General features: G+C 40.8%; 1 protein-coding gene across 5 annotated transcripts in view; it reads right to left on the bottom strand.

The window, feature by feature from the left end:
• Positions 1 to 14,664, bottom strand: part of LOC148075300 (uncharacterized) — a 35,247-nt gene extending 20,583 nt beyond the window's left edge. For 4 of the 5 annotated variants that reach the window (XR_015711837.1, XR_015711836.1, XM_087795136.1 and 1 more), the window contains exons 1-5: positions 14,598 to 14,664; positions 13,572 to 13,669; positions 7,720 to 7,789; positions 6,449 to 6,527; positions 5,162 to 5,262 (exon numbers count right to left, since the gene is read on the bottom strand). Coding sequence is in view for 3 of the 5 variants with exons in the window: in XM_087795136.1 (XP_087651262.1) it covers positions 5,162 to 5,262; positions 6,449 to 6,527; positions 7,720 to 7,789; positions 13,572 to 13,669; positions 14,598 to 14,643 (394 nt within the window). In the remaining 2 variants the exon portion in view is untranslated. Of the gene's footprint in view, positions 1 to 453; positions 483 to 5,161; positions 5,263 to 6,448; positions 6,528 to 7,719; positions 7,790 to 13,571; positions 13,670 to 14,597 lie in introns of those variants that run through there. The other variant, XM_087795138.1, reaches the window with a different exon arrangement.
• Positions 14,665 to 14,684: the final 20 nt, after the last annotated feature.

Genomic DNA, 14,684 nt, shown 5'->3' with positions numbered 1-14,684 from the left:
TTCAATAAAGGCATATTTACATTCCAATTTTTTTAAATTGCCTAATGAATCCTTATTTATTCTAAATAAATTCCTTATTATTTCATATTTTTAAGTATCTTGAGTGAACACAAAGTATGGCAATACCTTTTTTTTTGGGGGGGGCGGTCATGTCAAATGTCTCTTTCAAATGACCTAACAGGCCTGGGAAGTATCGATGTAATATAGAGCTTGTTTTCAACAGTGCCGATGATGTGTCGGGGCTTTCCCTGGTCCACCTGTCTGCTCCCGGTCGCCGTCCCTCTCACTTCACACCTGCAGCTTCAGCTCGAGATGGTAATCGGAGCGTGAGTCAGAGGGGCCACTTTGCTGCTCCCTCACATCTCTTTGAAGACCCTCTCTCAGGATTCGAGAGAAGGCAGGTTGACCAGATAGGGGGGAAGAGATGAAGCGAATGAGGGCGAGGGCGTAACACGGGACCACACACCTCAGCTATCGCCTCACTACAAATGCACAAAAATAATGAAGTGAGGTCGCATCGAAATGCATCCCGGACATGTAGACACGCAGTAGCTCCTATCTCACGTGAAGTCGGAGCAGATCAGACACGCCGAGGGAACTTGAAACCTCTTCAAAGTGAAGAAGTACAAAGGAAACTTGTGGTTGAAAACACACAAAGCGGTGAGTCATGTTGTGGACTTCAGTGAATGAGCAGTTTTCTAAAAAAAGAAAGGTACCAATTACATTTCTGGCTCCTTTTTATGGTACCTCCCCTCCATTTCCTCCTTTCTTTCCTTTCTCTCCCCCTCTCCCAGGACACAGGGGAACAAATCTGCCCTATAAACAGTTTCATCTGTGCCAGGCCAAAAGAGGACAGGATCTGAATCAGGAGTCCGGCGGGACGACGAATTCCAGCAAATCTAACTTAGATCTTTCAGCCTCGATAGGAAAAACGTCTCCCTGGAGTATCTTAAAGAATTTTTATCACCTCTTTAACATCTGTCTTTTGAATTCAGACGCAGCAGTTTTTGTCAACGCTGTCTTCGTTTTTTTGCAACGGTCACACACATGCAGGTGAACCACAAACTACCTAAATGTGGCAGATTTCTTAAAGAGAAACACATGTTGTTCGATCCTTTGTGTAGCTTGTGCTTCAAAGCAAAGATAGAAACAAATATAAAAAAGGTCTGAATACATGAGTCAAAACACACAATTAGAAAGTGTCAAAAAAAAAACACAGGGCTAGCATGAAAAAGAAAAACAATTGCCACTTTCAATAAACTACTAGAAAAAGTATATGCAATCAAGACACTTTAGACGTTCAAACAAAACCACTGAAATTCAAGAAGAACTGATAAGACAGCGTTGCAAATAAATAGTTGTGTTTTGTCTTATTATAGAATGAAGTGAGAGGTGAGCGATATGAAAATCCCATCAGAAACGTTGCTGTTGGCCAATGACAAAGTTCTTGTTTGATGCTGGTTTTAAAATGTAAAGAACTAATTAATGGTTTCTCAGCGACACATCCAAAAACATTTTTCATTTCTTTTCAGCGACAAATTGACACAAAAGAGTTGTGATTCAGGTCAAGGAAAAAAGTCCTGCAAAACTAAAACAGATCAGAACAACAACAAGAAAACTAAAAAGCACCTTTGTGCTCATGGCTTCATTAAAGAAACATTTTCACCAACAAACAAAATGAACAATGAATATCTGGGCACAGGAATTACACTGAATGATAACGTGCTAAAGCGACTTAAGACCCTTTTTAAAACACGCCTTTTTTAAACAGTAACCCTTGTTTTATAGTTCCCATTTTTATTTTTTAGTTCCCTTTTTAAAAACCTTTTAACTTTGTACTTATCTTAACTTTCAAAACCATTCACTTTTCTTTGTTGTTTAATCTGTTTGTTTGGTGTCCTTGTGTGTACTGAAACTTTATAAATAAAATAATACTGATTATTTGAATTACTGCGTAACTCCTTTTAGACAACTTTTAGAGCAACATGTGGAGTCAAACATGAGGCTAAAAGGACTAATAATGCGAAGGTCCAGGTGGAGCGTCATAAACTTTGTGGTCAACAGGGTTGTGACCCACATCACTGTGAGTAAACCACTTAAATCACACTCCATTACTCATCACTTTCTTGGCCGCCTGACACAAGCGATACGACACCAACAGCCAAGTGACGAATCACAGCGTCGAACGAACACCCGAAACAACAGCGACACTTTGCACACACGTCACATCGTAGCCGCACCGAGAGGACCGAGTCCTGTTTTGGATTAGTGGTCGTGATCCGTGGGCTGCCGTGTCAGAGGTGGTTCCTGATGCTCAGACAAGAGATGTGACACCAGCGAAGGCTTGTGGTCGATGGGTCGGTCACCTCCTCCCTTCCCTTACTCCCCTCAAACACTTCCCCAAAAGAACAACACATTCCTAGTTCTCAGTCGCTCCGTTTATGACGCACCGTCCTTTGAAGGAGCGTGGATGTTTGTGAGTTTGCCTTGAGCCCTGTCCAAGAAATAAACGGTTTGGCATGGCACGCGGGACATGCCGTGCACCGTGCACACGCACCTGAGCAGGTCGGGGTGCGTATCTGTGCGGCAGCTGTTTTTCAAACAGCAGAGACGGAATCAAGGCCGGATCAACTACGACCCCAAGGGGGAGAAAGCTGTGAGTCACCGCGAGTGCTGTGATGCGGGACAAAACCGGGTGTCGAGACGTACGAAAACAAACAATCACAGGCCTAATTAAAGGCGGGGCCTGAGGGGGGGGGGCGACTGAGGTCAAAGGAAGCTGAGTCATGTTCTAACACCCATTTCCTGCGAACATGCCGAGATCAGACGTGAAATGATATGTTCGTTTGATGCGAGAGTTTTCTTGGAGACACGGACAAAGTTACATGTTACGCTTCTTCCTGTATAAAAAATGAACAGCAATTACATTTCTTAAGGTTCATGTGACATACTGTGACGGTGGTAGGACGCTATCAAACGAAGAGGAAAATATCTAATTTGACAAGAAAACCTGGGTAAAAAATATAAAATAGAATATCGACTGTCATTTTATATGTAATGTTATTATTATTTATTTAAATATCATTTTTTTGATTCTATTAATATAAATGTGAAGAACTCTAACAGAAGGATAGGCAAATTAATGGAGGGATGGATGGATGGATGGATGGATGGATGGATGGATGGATGGATGGATGGATGGATGGATGGATGGATGGATGGATGGATGGATGGATGGATGGATGGATGGATGGATGGATGGATGGATGGATGGATGGATGGATGGATGGATGGATGGATGGATGGATGGATGGATGGATGGATGGATGGATGGATGGATGGATGGATGGATGGATGGATGGATGGATGGATGGATGGATGGATGGATGGATGGATGGATGGATGGATGGATGGATGGATGGATGGATGGATGGATGGATGGATGGATGGATGGATGGATGGATGGATGGATGGATGGATGGATGGATGGATGGATGGATGGATGGATGGATGGATGGATGGATGGATGGATGGATGGATGGATGGATGGATGGATGGATGGATGGATGGATGGATGGATGGATGGATGGATGGATGGATGGATGGATGGATGGATGGATGGATGGATGGATGGATGGATGGATGGATGGATGGATGGATGGATGGATGGATGGATGGATGGATGGATGGATGGATGGATGGATGGATGGATGGATGGATGGATGGATGGATGGATGGATGGATGGATGGATGGATGGATGGATGGATGGATGGATGGATGGATGGATGGATGGATGGATGGATGGATGGATGGATGGATGGATGGATGGATGGATGGATGGATGGATGGATGGATGGATGGATGGATGGATGGATGGATGGATGGATGGATGGATGGATGGATGGATGGATGGATGGATGGATGGATGGATGGATGGATGGATGGATGGATGGATGGATGGATGGATGGATGGATGGATGGATGGATGGATGGATGGATGGATGGATGGATGGATGGATGGATGGATGGATGGATGGATGGATGGATGGATGGATGGATGGATGGATGGATGGATGGATGGATGGATGGATGGATGGATGGATGGATGGATGGATGGATGGATGGATGGATGGATGGATGGATGGATGGATGGATGGATGGATGGATGGATGGATGGATGGATGGATGGATGGATGGATGGATGGATGGATGGATGGATGGATGGATGGATGGATGGATGGATGGATGGATGGATGGATAGATAGATAGATAGATAGATAGATAGATAGATAGATAGATAGATAGATTATTTTATTCGAAATCATAAATAGATTCATTCATATGTATTTGGTGGTAATAAATTGTTTCATTTTATTGTAAAAGGTTTTTCTTTTCAGGTCAAATTATGGTTTGAATTATGGTGAATTTTTATTATTTATTCTTTTAATTTATAAACATATTTTGGCAATTTATTGAGGTTTATGTAAAAGTTGGTTTCATTAGTTTTATAGTGTGACTCCCAGCAAATGCTTTGGATTCTGAGTGAAAACAGCTCAACATTAACGGAGACATCTGTACAACGCACGGAGGAGACGAGCGTTTGGTATGACAAGATATGATAAATGAGCATCGGCTCCCCTTCATCTTTGGTTCCAAATTCATCATCGCGCTACTCTTACCTCCTGCGATATCTCCGAGATGATTTTGTTTATAGATACATTATGGATCACATCGGTGATGAAGAAGGAGCTCATAGGTTGATGCTTACTAACCTCTGAACAAACCTGCCTCAGTATGTGCCATCGTCTAGCTCGGCCCGGCCACCCAAGTGCTCAGGATGTGATCTAATTCATTACAGTGAGGAATCGGACTCCCAGAGATAGAGAGGGGAAAGTCTCGGGGAGTCTGGACGACACCCAAAGCTTGTCGGTGGTTAATGCTAACTGACAGGAAGGTCTAACGGTACAGCAACAGGAAGAGGAAACTCGCCCCCACGACATCCTGGATGGCCCGTTTTAACGTGTGACTGGATATTTTCAGACCCTGAGTTTGTGGGCTTGGCAGCTGGTATTGACAGGTCGTGAGTCTTTTCGGTGGCTTACGTAGCATCTGCGTTCCAGTTCAGTGTTTGTTAATGTGGAAAAGGAATGTTATACTCACTGATTATTTTGAAATTGTTTGACGTCGTAGCTGCTATTTTCGCTGCTCCCGTCTCGCCACACTCTGGTTCACGCCACATATGACGCACACCGATGGTTTTCCTGAGAGAAACACAAGAGATATTTAAATCCATACCTCTATGCACTTTGTCCTTTTTATCTGCATTTGTTTTTTAACTTCTGTACCATCCATCCATCCAACCATTTAGCCATCCACCCATCCATTTATCCATCATTTTATCCTTGCATCTATTAATCCATGTGTTCATCTATCCATCCAACTATTCATCCATCCTTCCATCTATTATCAATGTGTTCATCCATCAATCTATTCATTCATCTATCCATCCATCCTTCCATCTATTTATCCATGTCTCCATCCTTCTAGCTATTCATCCATCCATCCATCAATCTATTCATTCACCCTTCCATCTATTCATCCATGTGTTCATCCATCAATCCTTCCATCTATTCATCCATGTGTTCAGCCATCCATCCTGTGTTTACCCATCCATCGAAGTGTTCATTCATCCATCCTTCTATATATCCATCCAACCATATGTTGACCAATTTATCCATCTATGTGTTCATCCATCCATCATTTAACCTTGTATATATACATCCATCCATGTGTTCATCCATCCTTCTATCCATGTATCCATGTATTCATCCATCCATATATCCATGTATTCATCTATCCATCCACCCTTCTATTCATCCATCCATCCATCAAGTGCTTTTTTTTATTTTAACCTAGCATAAAAGAAACTTCTTACAGAAATAAAATAGAAAAAACAAGAATCTCATTATTCTATTTTTGCTACCTCTTAGACTCAAGGATAAATATCGTCATTCCAGGTCAGAAAACGAAAGTTTAATGTTGTTATTTTGAGTATTTTAATGAAGTAAATGTGTTTTTGCTGTGTGTCCTATTCGTTCCACACTACTGAATGCACCTTATGTTATTGAACATTGCGCTTGGCTGAGTCAATCCAATGAACATAAAGTATATTCATGGTTTTTCTAAGAAGATTTGAACAATTTCTCGTTCCAATTTTATTGTACATTTTTTTTTAACATACATTTTTATATTATAGCTGTTGTTTTTAAATCCAGGGCACTCTTTTGAATGTGTCACCTCTGTCTTCTAATGTTGGGTCTATCTTTCCTTAAATGGTCATTTCCCTTTCAGGAAAATATTTCGTCATTATTTTTTTCTCCAACAGAGGACGAGGGTGATTGTAGTGGGCTTCCATGGTCTTATTAATAAATGGGAAACACTGCTCACCCCAGGAGGTTTCCCTGGACCAGGTGAGACCAAGAGAAACCCAGACCACAAAGACAATGGACCACACAGAGAACTTTAACTGCAAAGGCAGAAACAAAAACAACATCATTAAAAACTGGTCTCGAGACCAGTACTGGTCTGGAAATTAAATAAATGGCTGAACACATAATGTCTTTATAGGTTTCCACCTAAAAACAAGCAAAGAATAAAAAGAAGTGTAATTCATCATCACCCTGGGACAAATGAAAGAAAGCTAATACTAAAAATAACTGGACAGGCACCAAGACAACATTTTTCCTCTGAACACTTCCACTCTTTCCTTTCATCCTGTTTTTTAAGTGGACTCTTTCAAAAGCTGGTTTCTCTTTCAAGTCCCACAGTCATCTCACGGTCAAATCGTGTTCACCCAGACATCCTGAGTCACCCATGAGGCAGGTCCCACTGTGTGGGAAAGCTCGACCATATGTGCGACACTTGCTCATTCATCGCACGTAAACAGAAGTGGCTATTTAAAACAAACTAGTTGCCGTTACATGTCAGCGCTACCGTCGACTGGAGCTCCCACGCAGCCGGATGAAAGGAGCGAAGCCGCTGTGCTGGTGCGCCACCGTCGCTTTGATAGATAATCCTCAGAGTCTGTCTTGTTTTATGAGCTCAACCACCAAAGGGTGGCCGTCTAGCACATTAGTACAAATATGGGGTGTGGGTGCAAATGCCCAGCCGGAGCTAATACACACTGTCTGACTCCAAAGCCTGAAATCATCAAGACAAGCTACAAAATAACAACTAGATGCGTGTTAATAAAGTGTTAACCGTTTAAGAGGTTAGCAGATTAAGCATCGTGTTTGTTTCCTGATTGTTTTCAAAGTGAAATGATGTAATTACATTAGCAGATTCTTATAAATGATCTCAATATCCTGGGGAGGTCTAAAGTCAAAATGGCAGCTCTGAGAGACATGATTGGAAAATGTATCTATTGTAGAAATTATGAAATAATGGGTCCATCAAAGAAGCTATTAGGAGTTTAGGATTTTCGGCTTTAGCATTTGTTCCAAACAGTTTGTGGCATGTAATGTCTTCTACATTGACTTCACATGTGAACCAGTTGCCTTTAAGTCGTTGTTTGTCAATACAAGTTATTCTTATGATTACAACAGAGATGGATCTTTGTTAACTTTTAGTGCCTAAAGCTTTACCAACTAAAAAGGGTGTCAAATAGCGAGATGAAGAATGCAAAGATTCTTTTTAAATAAGTCATGGTTTTTACTTACCAAACTGTCGACGCCATGTTAGAGACAGAAAACTGTCACTGAGTTGACCCACACTGTTTCTCTGAGATGCCTGGAGAATGACAGATGAACGGAGAGAATTACTTGGATTAAAATGTGACTAAGTACCTAAAGCAATTCTGGACTTCATTAGTGGTTGAGTCAAAATCCAAAAGAGACAATGTTGCCTCTGTGAGCAAATTTGCTGAAGTCCCACACCAAGAATGAGTACTGTCTGTTTCTGTCCAAGTGGATTTGCTTCTGGTGGTGGGAAGAGAATTGTGATACTTAGTGGCTGAGGGTACTGGCCCTGTCCATTTAGATTGATCTATTTCCTGTGCCCAACCGGTACTTTTGAAACAATGCTTCGAAAAGCTGTAAGACATAAAAACATGAAAACTGTCCAAAAACCCTTTGAACAATCTTCGATGGTTAACAGACTTTGTCAGGATTGTTTTAAAGACAAATTGTGTGTGTTTTTGTTGAAGTATGTGAAGGTCTTTGTCAGGCAAGTAGCTGCTTTGAAACAGCTTCTCTTCATAAAGACTGGTAACAATCTGTATTTTTAGAAATTTGAAACCAAAATGAATCTTGGAACTTTTCGTTTGGTCTTTTAAGAAAGAGACCTGACATTGTGCCATCTATCATTAACACTAGGTTTAAGGTTAGGGTTCGGGTTAGGGGTGCTGACACATCAAACTTGGTGTTGTTTAGTCTAAGTAGGAACAAGATTACTTCTCTTTAATAGGACATCAGATTGCAAGTTAAATAAATCTAGCTTTATAGACTGAAATCTGCTGTGATGAATCCTCCTCTTTCGTTGATGGTGGTCTTCTGTCAACATCGTAAACTGGGTGTTTCTATGTCCTTCTTACTTAGATTATAACAACCTTTTAACCTCAAACCTCTTACTTCAGTGTTTCTCTTTCACATCCTCTTGTCTGCTGCTGCTCTATCTATCTGCATTCCTTGCTCGGCACTTCTGTGCCGGGTTCTCTTTGGTTGAATTTTCTCATTTCCTGTTTGGGGTGTGTATCTGCTCTCTTGTTCTCCTGCCCAGCTCACATCAAACACTCAGGACACACACATCGCATATTCATGAATGAAGAGACGTGACCCTCATTCAACCCAACCATGTACCAGAGACTTAACCTCACATAGGCAACTCTGTGTAAGGTTGGCCAGAAGTTAACCAAGTTAACCGCTCGCGATGAAGGAAGAAACATGGGTTTGTAAAATAATAATCAGAAACCGTTTTCTTTAGTGAAAAGTGGTGCTTTGGCGGGATCATTTTCGAAAATTCAATCCAAAAATAAGTATTCACTCTAGACACCTAGTTTAAAATGTTACAGCTACAGTGTCCAAGTGAACCTGTTTTGTGTAGACCAAAGTCCTACCCGACACTCTTGCTAATACAACCGTTTCTTGATTATATGGCTAAAAAAATAAAACATAAATCTGAGACGGTTGACGCCCAAGCATTGCTACCAGATCAACTCTGGCCCATTTTAAAGGGGTTGGACACCCCTGTCCTAGAACATCTGTGGTTATCATGAAAGGGAAGTAAAAAGCATAATTTTTAGAGTGAAATGAAAAAAGTATAAATAAAAGAGTTTGTGATGAAATTCACCAAATTTTCAAAGCAAGTTCGTTATTGACAGCCTGTTCCAATTCTTCGGGGAACTTGGCTAACTTCCTGTACCAGTTGTGTAAATTTCCCATAATTATCTGTTTGGTTTGTCGGTCTCACAAAAACCACTAGAACGCATCAGCGGTATCAGGCTCTTGGAGTTGACTGGGTTTCAAACCTGTTAAAAACAGCCAAGTCTGCAAAAAATAAAAACAGGAATGCGGAGCCCTAGGGGCCGCAAAGGTATGGCGCAGTGGTTCCAGTAGCTTAATGTAACTTCTCACAGGGTTTTGGAGAGAAAGTGTCGAGTAATTAGACTCACATGTGCCATGGTGTTTCAAATCAGGCCACTTTTTTCAATACTTCAAGGCACCCAATCTCCCAGCACCTGAACTTGTTGAAAATCCTAGCTATTGTAATGGAACCCTAAGGGAATGCACTCAGTTACACACAAAGTGAGTCTTGCAGTGCTACTGAAAAATACATTATATTATTTTTTATTCAATCATTGTTTTCTACATCTTATTTGAGGGGGGGACTGGAACCTATCCCAGCTTCTTTAGGCGACGAGACAACAGTCTGTTTCAGGACACACAAAGACACACAACTTTTCACACACACACTCATACCTGCGACAATTTCCCCAAGTTCACAATCAACCTCTGTATGTTTTGGAACTGTGGGAGGAAACCGGAGTGCCCGGAGTAAACCCAAGCAACACAGGGAGAACATACAAACCCCGCCTCTGTATGTTTTGGAACTGTGGGAGGAAACCGGAGTGCCCGGAGTAAACCCAAGCAACACGGGGAGAACATACAAACCCCACACAGAAAGGCCGCCGCAAGTTGTCGGAAGTGACCTGCAACCATCTTGCCCTGAGGCGATCACGCTAACCAAAGCGGCCATTTAAAAAAATATTATTTTCAAATACAAATAAGACAACTTTTTTTCTAGCTACAGACTGTGTCCTTGGTCTTGCCCAAAGTTACCCAGACAAAATATCACACCCTTGCATGGGAATCTGCCATGGGTTACCAGGGACAAAATCCATTTTTATATGCAGACACAAGTCTGAGGCTAAAGCCCAGTTCGTTTGTATTATCATCTTAATATTTTGAGCAAAATGGACTTAAGTTTTCCCCACTGAGTCACGTCTGCCCTGCGAGAAAAGCTTGTCGATACATTAGTGGCAACATCGCCCACGCTCAGCATCGATTGCGGACACAATTGCCGCGATGGGTTGTCATCAAAGACTTTAGTGAGAACACCGGGTTCTAAGCTACAGATTTTAGCATCATTAAGAGTGACCTGTGTGCAAATGCTTATTACAAAAACATCTGAAACATGAAGAAAACTGTCGAAGAATCATGAGGAAGTTTAATGTGGTCAGACAGGCTGTGGTTTGTTGCGCCTCAATGTCCAGTTTGTTCCTTTGCTGTTTTTTCGACAGTGGAACCATTTGAGCTCCATTGATAACTGACAGAGATTCTGAGAACATCTATCGGCCTCGTTGGCAAAAGGCAATGTGTGTCGTAGCATTGTCATTTTGTACTGGACATTTTCACAGAAGTTTCTTTGAAGTCAAACTGTTTTCTGAAAAAGTATACATCTAAATTAGAATTCCATATTTTCATTGAAGAACACAAGCTTGTCTCTCTTCCTTTCTTGATTTTTTTTTTCAAGGTTCTACTTTATCTACTTTCTTTTGACTGTCAAAAACTTTTACAGTCTGCTTGTTCACATAACTTGTTATTCAATCTGATCATGTATTTAACAGTATACCGACTTTTACTTTGTTTGTTTGTGACTTATGTATATTTAATTTTTCATTTTAACCAATTGTGTTTTAATAATTTCACTCCTTCAAAATGTGTGGCTGCAGATCGTAATCTGGAACACCATCAAAACTTTATCTATTTCCATGTCCATAAAATGTTTCAATGTTGTTGTTTTTTTACAAACAAAACCTTGTAACTTTTGACGAGTGTATTTTCATCATCTGCACCTTCCAATGGAAACCGAGAGAATAAAAAGCCAGTTCAGAAATCCTTCACACTCCGTCGTAACTGTGACTAACATCACTGACGATAGCTTACTAAACACTTCAATCACTCCTACGGGCAAAGTGTAAACAGACGGCGCGCAAAATATGATCCACCCTCCCCCGGTTCCGACCCGCCCTGGTTACAAAACACTTAGAAAAACACTTTTAATGTGGAAAAGGGTCAAGTCGGAGCTTTTCTTCGGGCAGGTATGAAACACCTTTCTGTCTTTTCCGCTGACATGAAGTTTCCAGCTTCGTCAGGATCTACCGGAGGTTCCATCATAAGAGGGGGGCTAACATGAGCAACTCAGAGGGGGTTTAAAGAGGAGGATGGAAGTTGCTCTGGAGGATGAATGGTCGCCTTAATTCATCCTTAATTCTGCTCTAAGTCCCTGCCTGCAAGGAAGACATATGTTTCAAATAAGTGCGACCCCCCACATCTTCCCGAGGCGCAGCTCTCATTACTGAATTATTTGGAGAGAGTGCGGCAGAGGAGGAGAAACATGCTGGTAGTGCTGCTGCTATAAAACATTGGCAAGGTGTGACATGATTGGTGGGGAGTTAAAAGCGGGGGCTTAAAAACACTCGCAGAAGAAGAAATAGCAGGCTTGATGTGGAGGGGGAGTGAAGGAGGAGGAGGAGGTCGGTGGGGGGTGTATGTATGTATGTAACATATACTACACTTACTCCTCGACCTCATCATTCACTGGCTCCCGGCGCTGGAATGTCACTCACGTTCTGCTGACCTTCATCTTCAGTGTCTCCGTTTGCTCGTATATCTCACCGGCTACTCCGTTGATGTTTGTTTTAACTTTCTCAGGACCCCACCGCGGCCCACGCTCTGGCGTCCAGCACCCGGGAGGACGGATATTTCCCCCACTCTAATTTTCTCCCTCCCTTCCCACTGTCTCTCCCACTCACTGTCTGAGTTTACGCTCTCGCATGTTGCCGCTGCGTCACCGGCGGCCCCGGTTTGTTCATAACCACTCGCGGCATAACTAGTAAAAAAAAAAAAAAGAAATAAAAGTGGAATTAGACATAGTGTGGCTCAGAGACGGACGCGAGTCATTTGAATTCTGCTCAGAGAAAGTGACCTATTAGTCTCCGGGGTGTCGGATCAGGAGGGTAATGGTGAGTCACCAGAGTGTTTATCCTCTTACTCTGGTGTGAGGAGAGTTTACTTTGAGTCACGGAAGTCTAGGACGACAACCTTAAAACCCAACGTATTTCACAACTCATTAACTCGACTGGTAAGAATGTTCGCTCCAGACAAGTCAACAAGACTCCACGGCACGAGCTTTAGAAAAGGACACTTTAAATTAAGAAAAATAAAAACACTGGAAAGTCAGAATCAGAAAACTTGTATAGCCAGGCATGGGCATTACATAATATAAAAATTAAATAATAAGAACTTAAAACGTCTTCAAAAACAAAACAAATTGACATAATTACTATCTTTTCATCTCCTTCTCAAATTCTGGTATTTGTCTGGTATTTTCAATACAAATCAATGAAATAATCAACCTTGATGTAAACGTGGTGGCAAAATGAGTTATTAATTTTGTTCTTTGAATCTCAAGGAAACCTTTTTTTCTTAAGTTTGCCGCAACATGTTTAATATATATATATTTTATATCACAAGTTTATTGATTTAATGTAAGACGTGTTTACTATGTTTTTAAAAAACATCTCTTTCAAATACTTGTGGTCATTTAATACTTTTTTAAATCTGTCATTGGTTTTGTTTTTATGATTATTAAACTACTTAACGTTAAGGTTTGCCGCAACTATAAATCCAAACAAGTATTTATGAAAGGGAAATCTTTAAATTAAAATAGGCGTATTTTTGAAATGTTACTGTCGTCGCTCCTGCAGCACACCTTGTACATGTTCTGCACTACCCTCACGCGTTTCTCAGATTCTGCAGATGTTCTCGTTTGTCTGCAGCAGCGTTGTTCCTTTAATATGACAAAAATGTCTTACTTTGTAGAACAACAGATGTGTAAAGGAGGTCGGAACAATGTACCCAGGTATGAAACTCTAATGCGAAACTGTAGACTCAGTCTTTGGATCTCCAAATCTGTTTCTAGTTCAGATTGCGTGACGTTTCTGTAAACCCCTGATTTGAGTCGGAGTGTGCGTCAGCTACAAGTGTGTGAGTAAAGTTGTGTAAATGAGCACCTGCCCCACATTCGTCCATGTACCGCCAGCCCCGGGGCGACCGCAGCCTCCACATGGCCAAAAAACATCCACCACAACATCCGCAAGAGTCCAGACATCTGTAGGGCGAGCACAGGAGACCATGAGTAAAGCAGCACCTTCTGAATCCATCTGCTGTTCACAGTGACACAAAACAGTATATTTTATATCAAGAGCATCCACCAACAAAAATTGAAAATAGACAATATTTTATTTTTAGTACAAAAAAACAAGTCGAACAATAGCCAGTGCTTTGTTTGACTCAACCACTAAGATAAGTAGAGAAGGAGAAGGAAAGAGAAACAAATCTGTATTATTTTTAGAAAAAGCAGCATCAGCAAAAAATCATTTCCTTGCTCTGTAGATTCAATTTAATCCTGCTGCCAACGAACAAATTATATTAAGGTAAAATATACTATTAAAACACGACCTTTTACCGACTTACGCATACAATACATAACACACTACCTCGTGTGTGCGTTTATTTTTAAACACACGTACTTCTTTTATTTATAATTTTGCAAGTTGCGCTATAGCGGCCTCTGTCTGCTCGAGAACGAAAACGCAGGAGTATAATTTACTATACAGTTTATAAATACAATTTTATTCCCAGTGTCTGTTGTAAATTTGTGTTTCAAGATATATGGCTTTAAATATCGTTGAATCTCATTTACTTGACAAAATCTACGCAGGTATTTTTTTTGTAAGTTTAGACATTGAAATTTTCTGATTCTGATATTACATATTATTTCACTCTTGTCAAAATGAATTTACTTACGAAAACATGCTGCCAAAATACAACCATTTTTTGTTGATTTTCTTTTTTTTTTTGTATTAACAGTAACATTTTCCTTTGAAAGTAAATACCAAAGGATGACGCGTTTTTCACGGCACGCTATACAACTTTGTATAGATAGTTTTTATATCTATAAACGTGTAGTACAAGTATAGATATAAAACTAAAACTTAATTAATAAACCTTTAAATACTTTCCTTCACAATACTCACTCGAACTTGATGGTAGTTCTTTGCGCGTATAAATACATAAGTACATAAGTATAAGTATTGTCGTACTTTTGAGTGTCGTTACGTAAA

This window comes from Callionymus lyra, chromosome 7 (genome assembly GCF_982586985.1).
Source record: "Callionymus lyra chromosome 7, fCalLyr1.hap1.1, whole genome shotgun sequence".
Classification (NCBI taxonomy): Eukaryota; Metazoa; Chordata; class Actinopteri; order Syngnathiformes; family Callionymidae; genus Callionymus; species Callionymus lyra.
The sequence above is the reverse complement of the archived record's forward strand: the minus strand, read 5'-3'. Positions and strand labels throughout refer to the sequence as shown.